Source organism: Talpa europaea, assembly GCF_964194135.1.
Source record: "Talpa europaea genome assembly, chromosome: 2".
Taxonomy (NCBI): domain Eukaryota; kingdom Metazoa; phylum Chordata; class Mammalia; order Eulipotyphla; family Talpidae; genus Talpa; species Talpa europaea.
This window is the reverse complement of record NC_140068.1, coordinates 27467147-27483808: the sequence shown is the minus strand read 5'-3', so window position 1 is coordinate 27483808 and position 16662 is coordinate 27467147. Positions and strand designations below refer to the sequence as shown.

At 34.4% G+C, this 16662-nt stretch overlaps 1 protein-coding gene across 2 annotated transcripts in view; it reads left to right on the top strand.

Moving 5' to 3' along the window:
* LAMA2 (laminin subunit alpha 2) overlaps window positions 1-16662 on the top strand; it is a gene marked incomplete at both ends in the record, with an annotated part of 514626 nt that overhangs the window by 327443 nt on the left and 170521 nt on the right. For both annotated transcript variants that reach the window (XM_084228925.1, XM_084228924.1), the window contains 3 exons: window positions 6205-6416; window positions 8017-8123; window positions 13198-13378. In XM_084228925.1, coding sequence (XP_084085051.1) covers window positions 6205-6416; window positions 8017-8123; window positions 13198-13378 — 500 coding nt within the window. The remainder of the gene's footprint in view (window positions 1-6204; window positions 6417-8016; window positions 8124-13197; window positions 13379-16662) is intronic.

The window sequence follows — 16662 nt, the reverse complement described above, 5'->3', positions numbered from 1 at the left end:
GAGTATGACAGCATCTGCAAATTAGTCATGGAAGAGCAGAACTGAAATCAGGAGCTTTGTTTGCAATCAATAAACTGGAGGTCTTTAATTATGTTAAAAAAGGAGGGGGGGTGGGCATGTGTATATTGGTTACTCTCATAGGAGTGCATATCATTGCCAGGACAGATTTACATCAAATGCCTAACCTCTGGCTCACTACAGGCAACCTTTCTTTCAGCAACTGAAAAATGACAGTTCTGTCATACAAGGCCCTTAAATCTACTTATCTAGGTGAGCATAGTCTCTGATGTATTTATATTGCTTAGCTTCATGCTTTCTGTTCTCTATGTATGTTTGGCAGTAGCTTCTCATCCATCTACAATTTAAAATCGTAACAAACATCTTATTAGCAACTACCATGTCTAGGTACAAGGCTAGATATAGGCTATGAACAGATGCATTATATTCATCCTTGCCAGAAAGTAGCTCACATTTTTAATGTGAGTGATGGTTGGTTGGATATATTCTGGAGAGTATTCTAAGTAACAAAATCCACCATAAATAGAAATATCTGACAAAAACGATTATTTCCTGTCTAAAATCTCTATTAATCTGATTAAAAGACTGATGGAAATGTGCATATGCAGTTTAGCAAATGGTATATCTTATTTCCAATTCTAGTTTCTAAGTCAAAAATCATCTTAAACTATTATTATATAGAAGGTGGGCTAGTATATTCTTCTAGTCATAATTTGCTAAGAATATTTAGGGTTTACCATTTCTCTGTATATATGAGTCAAAAAGTCCGTTAGGTGGATCCGAAATATTGGGAGAAACCTTTCTTTTGAAATGTACAGATTGAAGAGGAAGGAAGAGAGAACAAGGGTCAGGATAAGCAGATCCTGGTTGCATTGAAATTATCGTAATCAGTGCTATTCTGAGATTGGCATAATCAGTTTATGCTCATCTTCTATATAAAATAAGTATGAGAAAACTAAAGCAGAGTTTTCCAAACTGTAACTGCTCCTGGGATAAAGAGTTCTATGCTTGCATAAGTTTGAGAAGATGTATTAGCATGTTGAAAGTTCTGACATGTCCTGGAGTGAAGAACTCTATTCAGTTTTTTCATTTATCATTTTCTAATCTCATCTGACCATAAATTCCTACCTGTTATTATATAAAAAGAATGTATCTCAGACTGCCACCCAGGTAGACAAGAATTTCTCACATTATATCCATTGTCACAATTTAATTTCTATTTTGTAAGCAAATTCTCAATATATAGGAACTTTGAGGACTTGGAAATATCTGTTATGATTTCAAAATAAAATGTCTTTCCCTTTGTCATCACTTCCCAGGTTTGAATCAAAATTCTAACAGGCTCACTTAGTCCTATGGTGCTTCGATGCTTGATCGTGTGTGTGTGTGTGTGTGTGTGTGTGTGTGTGTGTGTGTTAGGACAAGAGGTCTGTGATAGGACTACTCAGACCTGAATAATTCACCCACATCTGTTTGGTAACCTCTTCTATTCCCCCATCTTCTGATTTTCCTTCCTTCATGTCTATTAACTCTCCCTTCACACCACTGGGGAGCACAGGACATCCACTGCTTTTATTCCATACTGGAAACCCAGTGCCTCTACCCTCAGCACTTCTCTTCCATCTGACTTTCCAGCTCTATCCATTTTGTGTTTGGGAATGAACTGTAGGAAGAGGTTACTGTGAAAACCCAAAATCCAGAAGATCCCCAAGTTTCTGTTTTCTTCTTTGTCCGATTCCTCCATTCAGTCATGTAGCACAACATGACCTTCCTGTTTAGATGGAGGAAACACAGGAAACTTGAAACATGAGGATAACAAAACAATATATAACAAAATATTGATTGCTATTCTGTCACATGTAGAAAACAAGTTTAAGTTTGGGAAATTCTTGAGGATGAAGTACCCATATTTTGAGATATTACTACTTTGTTCTGACTGGGGGAAGTTTCAAGCAATAGAAAAAGAAGAAAGTGAGGGAGTATGGGAATGAAGTATTCATCAAGGCACTTTACTAAGATTCTAGGCTTTAAGTATGAGGTCAATATGGAATAGAAAATAGAAAAACAAGAAGACAGTATCTTAAATGACAAAAAGGGGTGTGTGTTGGACCATCAAAACATGGAGGGGGAAGGTGAACTAAATGCTAATGACATCTGCTTTCCTGGACACTAAATTACCTTTACAAGTTTGTAGCCTCAGCCACATATTCCACATCATGGAGAAAGACATTTAAAAATCTATGGCAAGTTCAGCCTGTGGGTCTCACAGAATCATGTAAAATTTAATAGGATATATGCATCCATCAAATCATGCCCCTCATACCCATGGCCAAATTTTAACAACTGCTCTCTAAATAAGGAGAAAGAGGTGAAAATCAAGGCCAATTTCACAGTTACCACAGAATGCAGAAGATATTTGAACATTTATAATTTTATTCACATGATTTATATTCAATGTCAATTCTTTTTAAATTTTATTTTCAAAATTCCATTTGGATATTCTTTGCTTCAGAGATGTCTGACTTTGAATCTGATCACTATGCTAGCGAGGTTTTTTATCCAAGTCTGGATCTCCTTGAGTCCTGATAAAGAGTATCGGCTATAGAACAGAGAGATGACAATTGTGCCTACTTGGAAATACCATTAGCCAAGCTGTGACTCTAAGAGAGGGTTTAAAGAGCCACCTACCTGTGGTTGTACAGTTTGTAGCCTACATAAAGATACTCAGCAAAGGGGTAGATTGAGATTAAATTCACTGTACACTCTTCTTGCCAGCACACCTACTGTGTTATGTAGGCTTGTCCTGCTCTGCCCACCATCTCTCCATTTTTCTACATACCCACCATCTCTCCATTTTTCTACATATGTCTAGAGAGAATCTTTGCAAAAAATCACTATATGATTAAATAAGCCATCTCAGTCTGTGTCAAATGGAAGTTAGAAGAATATAGCACTATTGCATAGTGCATGTATCACTTTATAGTGCATGTGCCCCCTCTGTGTCTTTGCCAGTGTTGCACCTTCTGCTTGGAAGACCAATCAGTCCCATCCTTGATTAATCCTATTCTGAGATGGTTGCCCTTTTCTGTATTCCACAACAGCATTAACATAGCTCTAGTAGTTCACTGACACATTTTAAAATGTTTTTTTCTTTTCCCTGGACTGTAATATGAAGACTGTGACTTCATTTATATCATGTAAAAGTATTCAGACACGTTTGTCGGAGGGAAGAAGGAAAGGGAAAAAAATAGAATAAAGCATTGCTTTTAGTTTATAAATAATGGGAATACATAGCCATAGATTTTGGCCAAAAGTTGCTAAAAATTATGACACACAATGAGGTAAAATTCTCACCAATGTTGCTTTCTTCATCCATTGCTGTTTCTTTCCACTTCTGCTCCTCCCTCCCTCCTTCCCCCAACCTCTTTCATTGCAAAGTCATCAATAGCTGTAGCCATGACACATGGCTGTGTGCTATCTGGAATCTCACTGACATTTAAAAGGTCTCTCTGAATTGTTGGACTTAGATTTGAAAAAATATTAACAAATGTGGGAAAGAACAGTGACTTCATTATGTCAAGATGTTCATCTCTAGGGTCTGTTAAAAAATTTTGACTTGCATGTGAAATTAAAAAGACTTGAAATTTCAAATTACAATTAATTTTAGAAGAGAGAAAATTTGAGAAGCTGGAGAGGTCTGAAGGACTGTGATTTATACTGATTTTAATTAGATAAATCTAACTTTATAAACACTATTTTTATTAATAAAAATGATGCGATTGGCAGTTTTGTATTCCATGACCCTGTGACTATGCTCTAATTTCTCTGGAAACTTTTGTGTAAGTCCCTAAGAATACTACTCTCTGTAGAGAAACACACATACACACCACATACATATATTTACCAAGAATAAAATTTGAATACACACTTTAAATAAAGCAACAAATGAATGATCTATTATATATGTATATATAATGACCTATTATATATATATATGTATAGCCAATGAGTTTTTCTCACACTTCCCTCAACAAAAAAGAGATGCTTTGCAGTTATTCTTTTTATTTACAGTTTTTTTCATAGACTGAAGTTTATTTTTTTAATTATGAGAGAATGTTGGACTCATTATGTGGTATCTATGTGAAGAAAAATTTCCAGTTCTCATTATATAATGCCATCTCTCTTGACAACAGCAAGTCATTTTGAGGAAAGTGAGCTAAAATAATGGGGGTTTTGTTGGCTGTGATAATGATCATTGTATTTTATTTTAGTGGTGCAGTCACTCCTAATGGTAAACAAAATGAGATGTGAATGTTTGTGGATGTGATCATAAGCTCTGACTGCCAAATAAGGAGGAAAATCAGGTTAAAATTTAAAAATTTCTCATTATCTTTATTGAATACCACTCCTGAAGGAATGGTGATGAATTTTATGCACTGCAAGGTTGGTTTTTATTTCATAAAAGGGAATTAATAATTATATTTATGGCAACAATATTCTTCTAATCAATATCTATATAATTTCTTTCAAAATTTAAAAATATTTGTGGCTATAATTAAAACTAATAACCTCAACTTAAAATACATGACAAAAGGTTAATGCTACAAGATTAATGTGGCATCTAGAAATCTAGGAAGCTTAAAATAATCAGTGTGTCTTACCAAATATATGATGTTGCTCCATAATCATGATGTTATTAAAATATCATCATATGATGGATTTAAGCCATTTCTATTTCATCTGGTAGAAAGCATTTCTCTATACAATGACTGACATATCTGTGACGAGATGAACTTAATAGCAATGCAGTATGGAAATTTTCTTCTCCCACATTGTTTTTATTCCCTTTGGATTTTGAACCATGTTGTGAAAGATATTTTATTTTACTGAGATGGCACAAATAATAGAGTTAACTGGACCATAAGACTTCAGATGCCCTATTTTGTTTCTCCTTTGGCCAGTGTAGCTTCATGTATAGCGTGAGAGAAAATGTACCTGAAATAAATAAGATGGAAATCCATGCTGTCCATCAAGGTGTATCTGTGTATCTATAACATTGTAGTATTTTAAAATGTAAAAATTGGATACAGAAAAAAATGATACTGTATTTTTTTATTTTTTTTTTCAAAGATTTATTTATGCATACAAGAACTGGGGTACAGGCCAGAGGTGCGGGGGGTAAGAGGAATCACCAGAGACAGAACGGGGAGCAGAACAGGCATATTGAAATACACTGCTGAGGGGAGCAAGAGCCGAGTCAGGAGAGGTCTGCTGCACCATGTGAGTTAGCTCCCTGGCTCTGGGGATCAGACTAATGCTGCAGTGGCTGTGGACAGCTTCATAGGTTGCGTCTTAACCCTTTGCACCACCAGGAAGGCCCTGATAATAAAAATTTTTAAATATTCTCTGTTAGTCTTTATGAATAAACAACTTTTCATTTTTCACTGATATGTAAAATGGCATTCAGATATCATAAGGAAGACCCTGCAGCTGGCTGTATAATATGTGGGCAGTTAAGCCTCATCCTGTGGCATGTTGCCATAGTATAAAAACTTGCTTGCTTCTCAGCAAAGATTCTTGAATGGAAATATGCCTCTATATGGACATACAAATGCAAACAAAACCCATTATGAATGCAGAGGTACCCACAGCTCTCAATCAAATAATGAGAATCTTTTGACTCACTATTTTCAATTTAATAAATTCTGAACACTCGCTGCTGAATTTCCTTGTGAGCCTGTTTCCCCATAACAAGCTTATGCTGCAACAACAACATAAAAATGTGAACCTTACGTATTTGTACAGTAAACAACCAATTGGAGTAGATACATGTGATGTCTTGTACTACAAAGGCTTTCTACATGGACCTGGATTCCTCACCAGTGCCAGCAGTGTATTTCTTATTATGCTTTGGTCTCATCTTCAGTGCCATGACAAGTTTTGTGGGTTTTTTTTTTTTTTCTGGCTGAAATCTAATTACTGGTCGGGCTGGCAGGATTTCATCTTGTATCTACACTGCTGTTGTAGAAAAAACATTTTTTAATCACCTTGCATTTGAGAAAAGAAACACTTAAAAGGACAGCTTATCATCCATGGAATGGGGTGGTTTGAAAAATAAATAAACATTGCCCCCAAAGGTTTTTATGAGTTCCTACCAAGTACTCACTGATGCATTTTGTGCCTTAGGTGTGCAGAAGGCTATTTTGGACAACCTTCTATACCTGGAGGATCATGTCAGCCGTGCCAATGCAATGACAACCTTGACTTCTCCATCCCTGGCAGCTGTGACAGCTTGTCTGGCTCCTGTCTGATATGTAAGCCAGGTACAACAGGCCAGTACTGTGAGCTCTGTGCTGATGGATATTTTGGAGACGCAGTTGATGCAAAGAACTGTCAGCGTAAGTCCTGAACTATTGATGCCCCTGACAGAATTGATGCATTACACCTCAAAGTAGCTGATGAGTCCCTGAGTGGGGATAGGAGAGTAGGAAATTAAATGCAATACATATATGATAGATGCACAGCATATACGCAGAGTGTGAACATTCTAAAATATTTCTTTGAACTGAGAGTAAATCCTGGGAAATTGATGCATTGTTGAGGTGTCCCTGTTTTTAAATGATACACATATTTCTGCTTAGGTGTGGAAGATTTTATAATAAACTTAATATGTAAGAGTAAAGGAGAATTTGAGAATTAAGAAGGTCCTATTTATCCTTTATTATTTTTCTCTAGTCCAATCATTTGTGTGAAATTATCTGTCCTTATTGTTTCATTTGTATGTGTTAGCTGATGGTATTCTGCTGTGCTTTGATATGTGAACTTTTACATTCTTGCCTTTCATAATAAGTGTAAAATTCTGCCAATATTTTTGCAGACTGGCATTTGTGATTATTGAGTGGTTTGTCTTTACCTTAGGACTGTACAGTATACTATTTCTATGTTTTTCTTCCACAAAGTTAAGTGTTGTAATGTTTCATCCATACTAGTACATTCCTCATCCTTAACTGTATTATTCAATGCTGCATAGAATTAATAAATGTTTTGTGTTAGTCATGATATAATATGCAAGGGAGATCTTATTGTGGAGAATCAAGTGGAATGTAAACTCCTGTTAGCATTCAAGTGCTTCCTGCTGCCATTGCCAGCTTCATCTGCTGCCAAAAACTTTAGGCAAAGCAGAGCAGGTTATGATACCAAACCAAGAGTTCACTTCTGCCAACTTCATTATGTAAAAAGAGATTCTACAATGACTTATATGGGTCTCAGTACCTGCAAAACTATAAGAACCACTGGAAATATAGCTCTGTAAACACCAACGACCTGGTGGGGCACCCTATTTCAATAAGAAATTGGTCTTTTTCCCTATAAGTTTGGAAGAGGAGCAGTATACATTTGTTATTTCCCCTTTTTTCTTTTAAAATATAATTCATTTGCCAATAATTTATATAACTGTATAATTTAAGGAGTATAACTTCATAGTCCTATGTGCACCTGATTTGCTCACCTTCCACCAAAGCTCCAGTGCTAATATCTATCACATTCCCTAGCCTGTCCCGTAATCACTTATTTCTTTTCCTTTTGATAATAGCTATTCTAACAGGTATGAAGTATTCTTGTTGTGATTTTGATTTTCATTTCCATGATGATAAGTAATGCTAAGCACCTTTTCCTGTGCCTGTTGGCCATCTGTGTCTTCTTTGGAAAATGTCTCTATTCAAATCTGCCAATTTTTAATTGGATAGTTTTTTTGCTATTGAATTGTATGGGTTCTGTATATATTTTGAATACATATATACATGATATATACATACATTTATTATATGATAGTTTACATACATGATGCATACTTACATTCTACACTCAGCAGAATGCATTTTCCTTTTGTAACATTTTCCTTGGCTGGACAGAATCTTAATGGGTTGACGAGTCCCACTTGTTTTTCCTTTTGTTGCCTTTGCTTTTGCTTTTATTGTCAGATTTCTCTTCTCTTTGCAGCCTGTCGCTGTAATGTCAATGGCTCCTTTTCTGAGGTTTGCCACACTAAGACAGGACAGTGTGAATGCAAACCCAATGTGCAAGGGTGGCGGTGTGATGAATGTAAGGTAAGGAGGAGTTGCTGATCATTGAATTGCTTTCCCTTGAAAATGTTCATTATCTGGCAGTGACATACACCTTAGTGTATTGAAAGACAGGTACAGGATTACCTAATTCCCTATGTAAAATTATGTTATCAGTGAAATGATTTCCCAAGTAGAACAAAATTTCCTGTATAGTAGCATTTAAGCTTCAGTTCATCTTTCCTTGGCAATGAATTTTTATAATACTATCATTCAGATATTTCTGAAACAAATAACATACACATTTAATCTCTGTCTGTAGAGAATAAAATACTCTTTCTTTTCTCTTTAAGTTTTTGGCAAAATAAAATGTCAGACCTTTTGTTTTTAGCAAACTCTTTGTTATAAGTCCATTATTCAAAAGTTAAATGAGCACACTATTTGACAAATATTTTCAGTAGAAAATCTAATCAAGGTAATTTTTAGATACATCATTTTTGCTAAAATAAGACATTAATAAAAGTGGGTTGCTCTCTTTCCTTGAGCATATTGTCCCACCTTTGGGGTGATGCGCACACTGAGATTTCCCCATGAGAGTGGATAGATTCATACTACCTTTTTTTTGTTGTTGTTATTTTGTACTCAGTGATGAAGACACTAAAGAAGCAGCTAACATTTCTCAGGTGACCAACTGGCTTTTCTGCAGGAAGTGTAAAGATTATCATGTTTCTATCTCTTAAATAATATCATATGCTCTTTTTTTGTGTTTGCTTTATTTTTTCTGTTGGCTTTTAAAGCTCAATATGTGGTGGGACCCAGAGAGACGTTTCTGTGTGTCATGTGACTGCCATCCCGTTGGCTCACTGTCACCACAGTGTGACTCTACAGGAAGATGTATCTGTGAATCAGGCTTCATAGGGAAACAGTGCAACCTCGGCAGGCAGGTGCACCACCAGGAGGAGCTGCCTCGGAAAGCACAACGGGTGCTGGGGTCTCCCCAGAGGTGGAGTTTCAGCAGCTCCAGTGGGTGCCCTCGGGGAGCCTATCGGCCTGCAGCTCCGGTAACCTCAGAGGCGCTGCATGGCTCGTGCCTCAGCATGTTGTGTTCTGTGTGAAGCAGCTGATCTTCCTGGGTGGCTTTTTACCAAATAACGACTGCTAATTGTGCAAATTGCAACTGCCAAAATTAGACAATTCTTGATTGAAGCCTTGCCTTTTAAAAACAGCTATCCATATGCTTTAAAAAGTATATTCAAGTTCATAGATTCATTGAATTTTCAAACAGTCATGCTTAGGTAGAAAACAAAGTTTATTTGTAGGAAGCTATAATCTTCAAAGTGGAAGGAAACTTGGACATCATTTGGAGCAAACTCACTTTTTCAAATGAACAAATGAATGTAAAACAAAGAAAACAATTTACCCATGAAAATGCCATCCACTGATCTGACATTTATTTGGCTGATATTTCATATCACAATTAATGGTTTCATTACATGTCTGTATCATAAGTTTGATCAAATGCACAAGAAACATTTTCTCTCACCATACAAACTAAGGAAACATTTTCTACAGCAAAAACTTAGTCCTTCTTTTCATAAGGCGAAAAAAAAAATGCTAGGAGGATGAAAGTTGGTAAGGAAGGAAGGAAAGGAGGAAGAAAGAATAATTTGAAGACCACATTGCAAAGTAACAGGAGACAAGATTTGCTAGTCTAGAATCAGAGTCTTGGGAGAATTAAGGGCAGGGATAAATGTATTTTTGGGCATTTGGGTTGTTTCCAAAGCTTAGCTATTGTAAATAGTGCTGCTATAAACATAGGAGTGCAAGTGCTCTTTGGAATTGATGTTTCTGTGTCCTTTGGGCAAACAGGTCAAATCCCAGCTTCACTGCTTCCTAGCTGTAAAAAAGTTCCTTACATCTTTCTGTAATTCTTCATCTGTAGTGGGACCAACTTCATAAGATTTGTATTTGCTTGGCCGCCAGTAAACAAATGCTGAGAAATTTACTGAGGGAAGTGCTTATGAAGGATGAAGGAAGAATATAGTATGAAGGTGTCTTCTACTGCAATGTAGGGTGAAAGGACAGAAGGAAGGAAAGGTTGGGTAAAAGTGTCTCATTCTGCCAAAATCCAAGACTCATGGCCAGGCCTTTGGGTAGTGCCCACGCAAAATTTGCCCTTTTGAATAATCTTCCATTGGACAGAGAGGTTATAGTGGCTTAATATAACCAGTCACTGAGTGGAAGAAGCATGACCTGGTGTGAGTTTTCCAGTATCCACTGCAAAAGCATGGAAGCTAGTGGTTGCTCCACCTGCAGGTTCTCTCACAGGGATTCCTGTGCAAGCACCCCCATATCTGTTTCCAAGTTGTCATGAGAATAATGCATAATACATGAATCTGGAGAATTCTTAGTAAATGTTAGGTATTGTTCCTATCTTCTTTACTATTGTTATTAAATAATGTCTTCAACTGGATTTTTTTTCCAAAAACAAATGTTTTAAATTGTTTTAAAATCCCTTTTAAGTTAAAAAGGGGGGGGGGCACAAATGATTAAAATGCCTCCAAATATAAATTTAACAGAAAGTCAACCCTGATTCAGGGCCATTCCCTATATACTCATAGTGTATAGTGTTTTGCCTGAGGCCATTTTCCTTCTTCAGCATTATGTATGAGTTAAGAGCACAGAAACTGATGCCACACTAGCTGATTTGTAATTCTGACTCCTGCCTGGATGATGACCTTTGACAAATACTTGACCTTTTGTTTTTTAGTTTCACTACTCTGGAAAAAGGGGTGATAATAACTATCTCCCAGGACTGTCTTGAATATTAAATGAATACATATTTGTAAAGGATTTTAGAACACAACACTGCTTGGCTAATAATATTACCACAAGTGAAAATACTTTACAGTAGCTCACCACATTCCCCACTGAGACAATTTAGGCACTCTTTCCCATATTTGTTTTACCACATTAATTTTAATTATGGACTAGGAATGCTTGCACCTTAAATTTGTTACTTCAGGGGCTTTCTATGCCTTCTGAAATAAATTTTGAACATCAAATATTTTAAAATTTTATTACTGAGATTGGGTAGTATTTTTTTTTGTATAACAGCTTTTAAAACTACACTAAATATGAAAGATATGGTAGAGACATTTCTTCTTTATATAATCAACTTGGAACTTTTTGATAATAACTGAACTAAAAGTTCATTTAATATTTTTGACTTATCCATTAAAGTCTATGTGATATATATATATACACACATACACATATATATCATATATATGCTAAGTGAAGAAAAATTAGAAAATAAATATGAATACAAAGTACTCTTTACAGTTCAGACTTCTAAGACAGGAAAATTTAGGAAATAAAGATGAATGTAAAGTACTAATCTATAATTCAGAAAAATTTTTAAAATGTTATGTTCTAATCCTTTTTCTGTGTATATGTTATTTGTGTGTGTATGATTGGTATGTATGACATTATAGGTATATAATTAGAATTATAATTATATATAATTTTATGTTCTTTTTTTGAAATAATACTTAATGCTATATTATAAACTTTCATATCTTTAAAATTTCTTCAAATAGGATTTTAACGAGTGCATATCATTTTTAGCATGAATGCATCATAATTTAATTCAACTTTTTCTTTAATATTGAAAATTTAAGTGAACATATAACACTGTAATACCCAAGCTCATACTTCAGAGAAATGGAGATTTCCTCCATTTCTTATTATTTCTCTATGCCAGATATCTAGAATTTTACATTGAATTGCTTTAATGAATACAAATATTGTTTCAATTTTCATTTATATAATTTAATTTTTAAATCATGCTGTTAAAGCTGTTATATCCTCTCCTTTAATCCAATAATAAAATCTGAATTAAAACTAGAGGTGAAGTAGGCAGTAAATATAAAGATGAAAATGATTATTAAACTCAATCAACCCACATTATATTTGAAAAACAAAACTATTAGTTACAATCATTTTAGAAGACTAATTTTCAGTATACCTTGTTTTTAGAATTTGTTTTTATTACTGTTAACAATAATGGCAAGGATATATAATTAAGGATTATTCAATTCTCTTTGGATGACTCAAATTAAATAGTAAGATTTAATTTTATCAAGATTTAATTATTAAGTCTGATTTTCCAAAATAGGAAAATCATTGAGATGAATTTTCCAGATTAAAATATCATAATAAAATGACATACTTCCTATTTAAAATGACAACCCTGAAGTACTTCAAGTAGGATATGTACTTTTCATTGTTCTAGTAGGTATGATTTTTTATCTCAGCATTTTCTAGCATAACCACTTCTCTAGATATGGTAAAAGGTCAGTCAAAAGTAGAAAACTTGACCACAGCATGGTATTTGTTATAAATAGATAAGAGATGTGCATGTGAATAACTCATCAGAGAAGGAAGTTTTCCTTCCACTGCCTACTCTGGTTCTTTGTTTTGTGTTTTAAATCATTTCAGTTGTTAAAATGACACACAAGAGACTAGATGTTTGTCATATCAGTTATTTTGTCAGTGTAGGCATGACCTGTAAAGTTATAATTCACAATGTAAGCCCAATAGTAATGGTGAGATTTTTGCTAGATGGGTTAAAAAGTCAATTATTAGAGAAAAAAATATTTGATTTTAGGTTGCTGCTCAATCATGTTGAAAGCATTTTTACCAAGTAGAAAAATTTCATAATATCTGAAAGTAATCAATTCAGATTATTAGAAATGAAACAAGCAAAATTTTCAAATAAATAGAAATACCGTCCATAGCTTACTTTCAAATTGCTATTAGTTTGTTGGAAATTATAACAAAAGATGGTGAACATAACAAACCGAGTGGTAGTGACACTGCCATTGATTTCTGAAATTAATTTCTTCCATTAATTGATGAAATTTCAAAGTAATTGAACTTTTCTGTTTGGATAGCATCAAAAATGTCCATTTGATTAAATGACAACCCAATTGTCCTAACAGTAAAGAATTTCGATAACCCATAAGCTCTTTTCTCACCTGATCTTTTGATATTGTGCATCTTGTTCCACAATGAGTAATTAATATAAATTAAATTATTCTCTCTTCCATACCAGCCTGAAACCTTTGGCCTGCAATCAGGAAGGGGGTGTGCTCCCTGCAACTGCAATTCTTTCGGGTCTAAATCATTCGACTGCGATGAGAGTGGTCAGTGTTGGTGCCAGCCTGGAGTCACAGGGAAGAAGTGTGACCGCTGTGCCCATGGCTATTTTAACTTCCAGGAAGGAGGATGCACAGGTCTGTAAATAAGACAGTTCTCTGGTTTTGCACAGGTCTGTAAATAAGACAGTCCTATATATTCATTCTCTGGTTTTCACATTTTGACTTCCATACACGTTTTTCATTAGGGTTCCCAGAGATTAAAGGAAAAATATTTTGACAACAGATATATAACACAAAATATTTAACATATAAGTAATGTATATTCATTTTAAACTAACAAATGAAGTAAATTCATCACAATTCAAAACACTGCTCTCTATATAAGTGATGTGAGTACTGAATAAAAATCCATCAGGTACCCCAGTTCTGTGTGTCCCTCCTTGTGTGTGACCGCCACTGAGTCAGTCACGCAAAGACTACTGCAGCTTGAAAGTCAGATGATAATTTTGCTGGTGCCAATGTTATCTTATTTAAACTTGACTCCCAAGCTGACACAGTTGAACTTTTCCTTTGCCTACTGGAAGATTGGTACAGGATCAGGGAAGTTAGTTTCTTTTTCTGGTATAAAAATATGTTTTCATTTACTTTTAGGTACCTTGAAAACGGTGATGTTCTGAGAAAAAAAAAAAAAGACAGATTGACTCTGGATATTTGTCAGTTTAGGGGAAAATGTGTCCTGTCACAGCCTCCCCATAAATTATGAGTTAAGGAAACAGTAGTTAGCAAACCACAGAAAAAGAAAAATTGAACATTAGCCTTGACTTATATGCCACTAATTTAGAATTGACTTTTGCTCCAACAATCCCTAGGTTGAATATTACCTGGCTTACCTAAACACACTGATTGAGCGTTGATGAAATTCCTACACTCCCAGCACTTTGATAAACACATAGTTCAATTTTTAAGACAATATCATTGACTGTTGTTGCAAACTTATGTGAGAAATGGTGGGAATAAAGTTATTTTAAAAACCAGTATTCTTGAGATATTCTCAATCACTTTCAATATATAGTTTTTATTATAAATTAAGTCATTGTAAATATTCTAAATGTTATAATGGTAGCTCCTCTAAGGATCATTATGTGATCTGTAAACCAATATCTCTATTAAAAAATTATGAAACCACATTATATAACATACTCTGTTCTATAAATCCAACTTCATTAACATTTTCACTTAATATGAATTAATGAAATGGTTTTTATACATTCAAATATAACCACTACCACAAATTATAGGTAAGGCTGAGAACATTATTTAAAATTATGAAATTGTGATAACATTTTAGAAATGCAGATTAGTAACATTCTAACTACAAAAGTAAAATGGAAAATAAGCCCAAAGTGAGCAGTATGACATTATGGTTGAGAACTTTACTCACTCCAGAGTTTAGACCTGTTTAGTCAATCTACCAGTAACTATTTATGTAATCTTTTTTTCTTTTTTTTTACAATGTTTGCTTTTTTTAATATTTTATATAATTCTTACATCATTTTTCATTTTTACACAATATATGCATTTTCATTTTGATTATATTCCCCTTATTTTGACCCTAATCCTTCCTCTCCCCATCCCTTTGTACTATTCATCTATTAATCAGAAAAACAATGGCATCTGCTTCACAGGGGGTTTGTAAGAATTAGTTGAGTAAGTGGCTGTAAAATATTTAGAGTAATGCCTTGCACATAATTGCTATGTGTGTTTATTGTCATAATTATTATCATTATTTCTTTATTAGTATTATCAATTGTAGTAAACATTTTTTTGGAAGAGAAAAACTAGCTAATTACTCGTCTTCCTTCTATTTGGTGTTGTGATTCCATTGAAGAATACTATTTAGAGTATTTCTATTTGCAAGTAATGATTTGAATTTCCCAAGATATATTTTAGCACATAAAGTTGAACTAATGTGAACTCTTTTTTCTTCTTAATAAATGGTATATATCAAATGATCCTTTGACTTCAAATTAACAACAATAATAACAAAAACAACAGCTAACATTTATGAATATTATTCTCTGACAAGTATTGTGCTACACATTTTTCACAGCTTGTATAGAATGTTGTGAACAGTAATTGTGATCTTTAAAAAGTGAACTTAATCTGATATCCTAAATGACTTCCACTAACACATTTAATCATTATTTAGTTAATTCAAAGTTTTCTTATAACATTAGTCTTCTTTTTTAATTGAAGTATTCAATTGAAAAAAAACTTCTCTTGCTTTTCCTTCTTTGATATGAAATGCTTCACTAAAATGTGCTCAGTAGCTGGGTCAACTATAGTTAATAAGTGGCATATATATTCCTTGTCTTGAGTGACTTTGAAATTCTTAAATTTTGGCATTCATTCAGAAAGTGCAATAGGTAGGAATGAATTTTCACTCTTTATATGTCACATGATATAGACAAAATAAAAAATCTATTAAAAAGAAGAAAGACAGGGCCTCCCCGGTGGCGCAGCGGTTGAGCGCCGGGTTGCGAAACTGTGCGCGGCCTCTGCGGCACCGGTTCGATCCCTGGCTGCTCCCGGGCCACTGGAGGAGGGTCCCACATGGCGCGCAGACCTCTCCTGCCGCCCGCTGCTCCCCTCAGCAGTGTACTTTGGTCCTTCTGCCTTCTCTGCTCCCCGCTCTGGCTCTGGTGAATTCTCTCACCCTCCTTCCCGCACTTCTGACTGTACCCAGTGCATGTATAAACAAAACAAACAAACAAACCAGCAAACAAATAAATAAAGCATGCCTCTATTAAAAAAAAAAAAAAAAAAGAAAGACAATGGTAAATAAAAACTCAAAATTATCTATTTCTCTATGCATCCATCCAGCTATCTAAAGTTGACCCTTGAACAATATGGGTTTGAACTCTGTAGATTCATATTTATGGGCATTTTTATCAGTAAATACAAGAAATATATTTTCTCTCCTTATTTGTTTCTTAACACTTCTGTCACTTACATTTTTGTAAGAATACCATATATAATACATATAAGATGTAACATATGTATTGACTCTTCTTGTTATTAGTAAGACTTCTGGTCTGGATTTTCTACTGCAGAGGGTTTTTCACCACTAACCCCATGTTGTGCAAAGGTCACCTATGTGAATATGTATTTCTATAATTCAACTATGTTTAAATATTAACAACACTGAAATATTCTTATGCATGCCACTAATAATCATATATATGATTTACTGAATTTCCGAAGTCTATTAAATGTATTGGTATTTGTTGAAAAAAAGAGCCATCAATAAGAAGGAAGTATTGATCTGTACAGCACAGAAAAGTTGGTTATGAACTTAAAATAAACATAGAAATAAAATTTTTAAATAAAAATTTAACATTAGGTAATATAGTTAACAT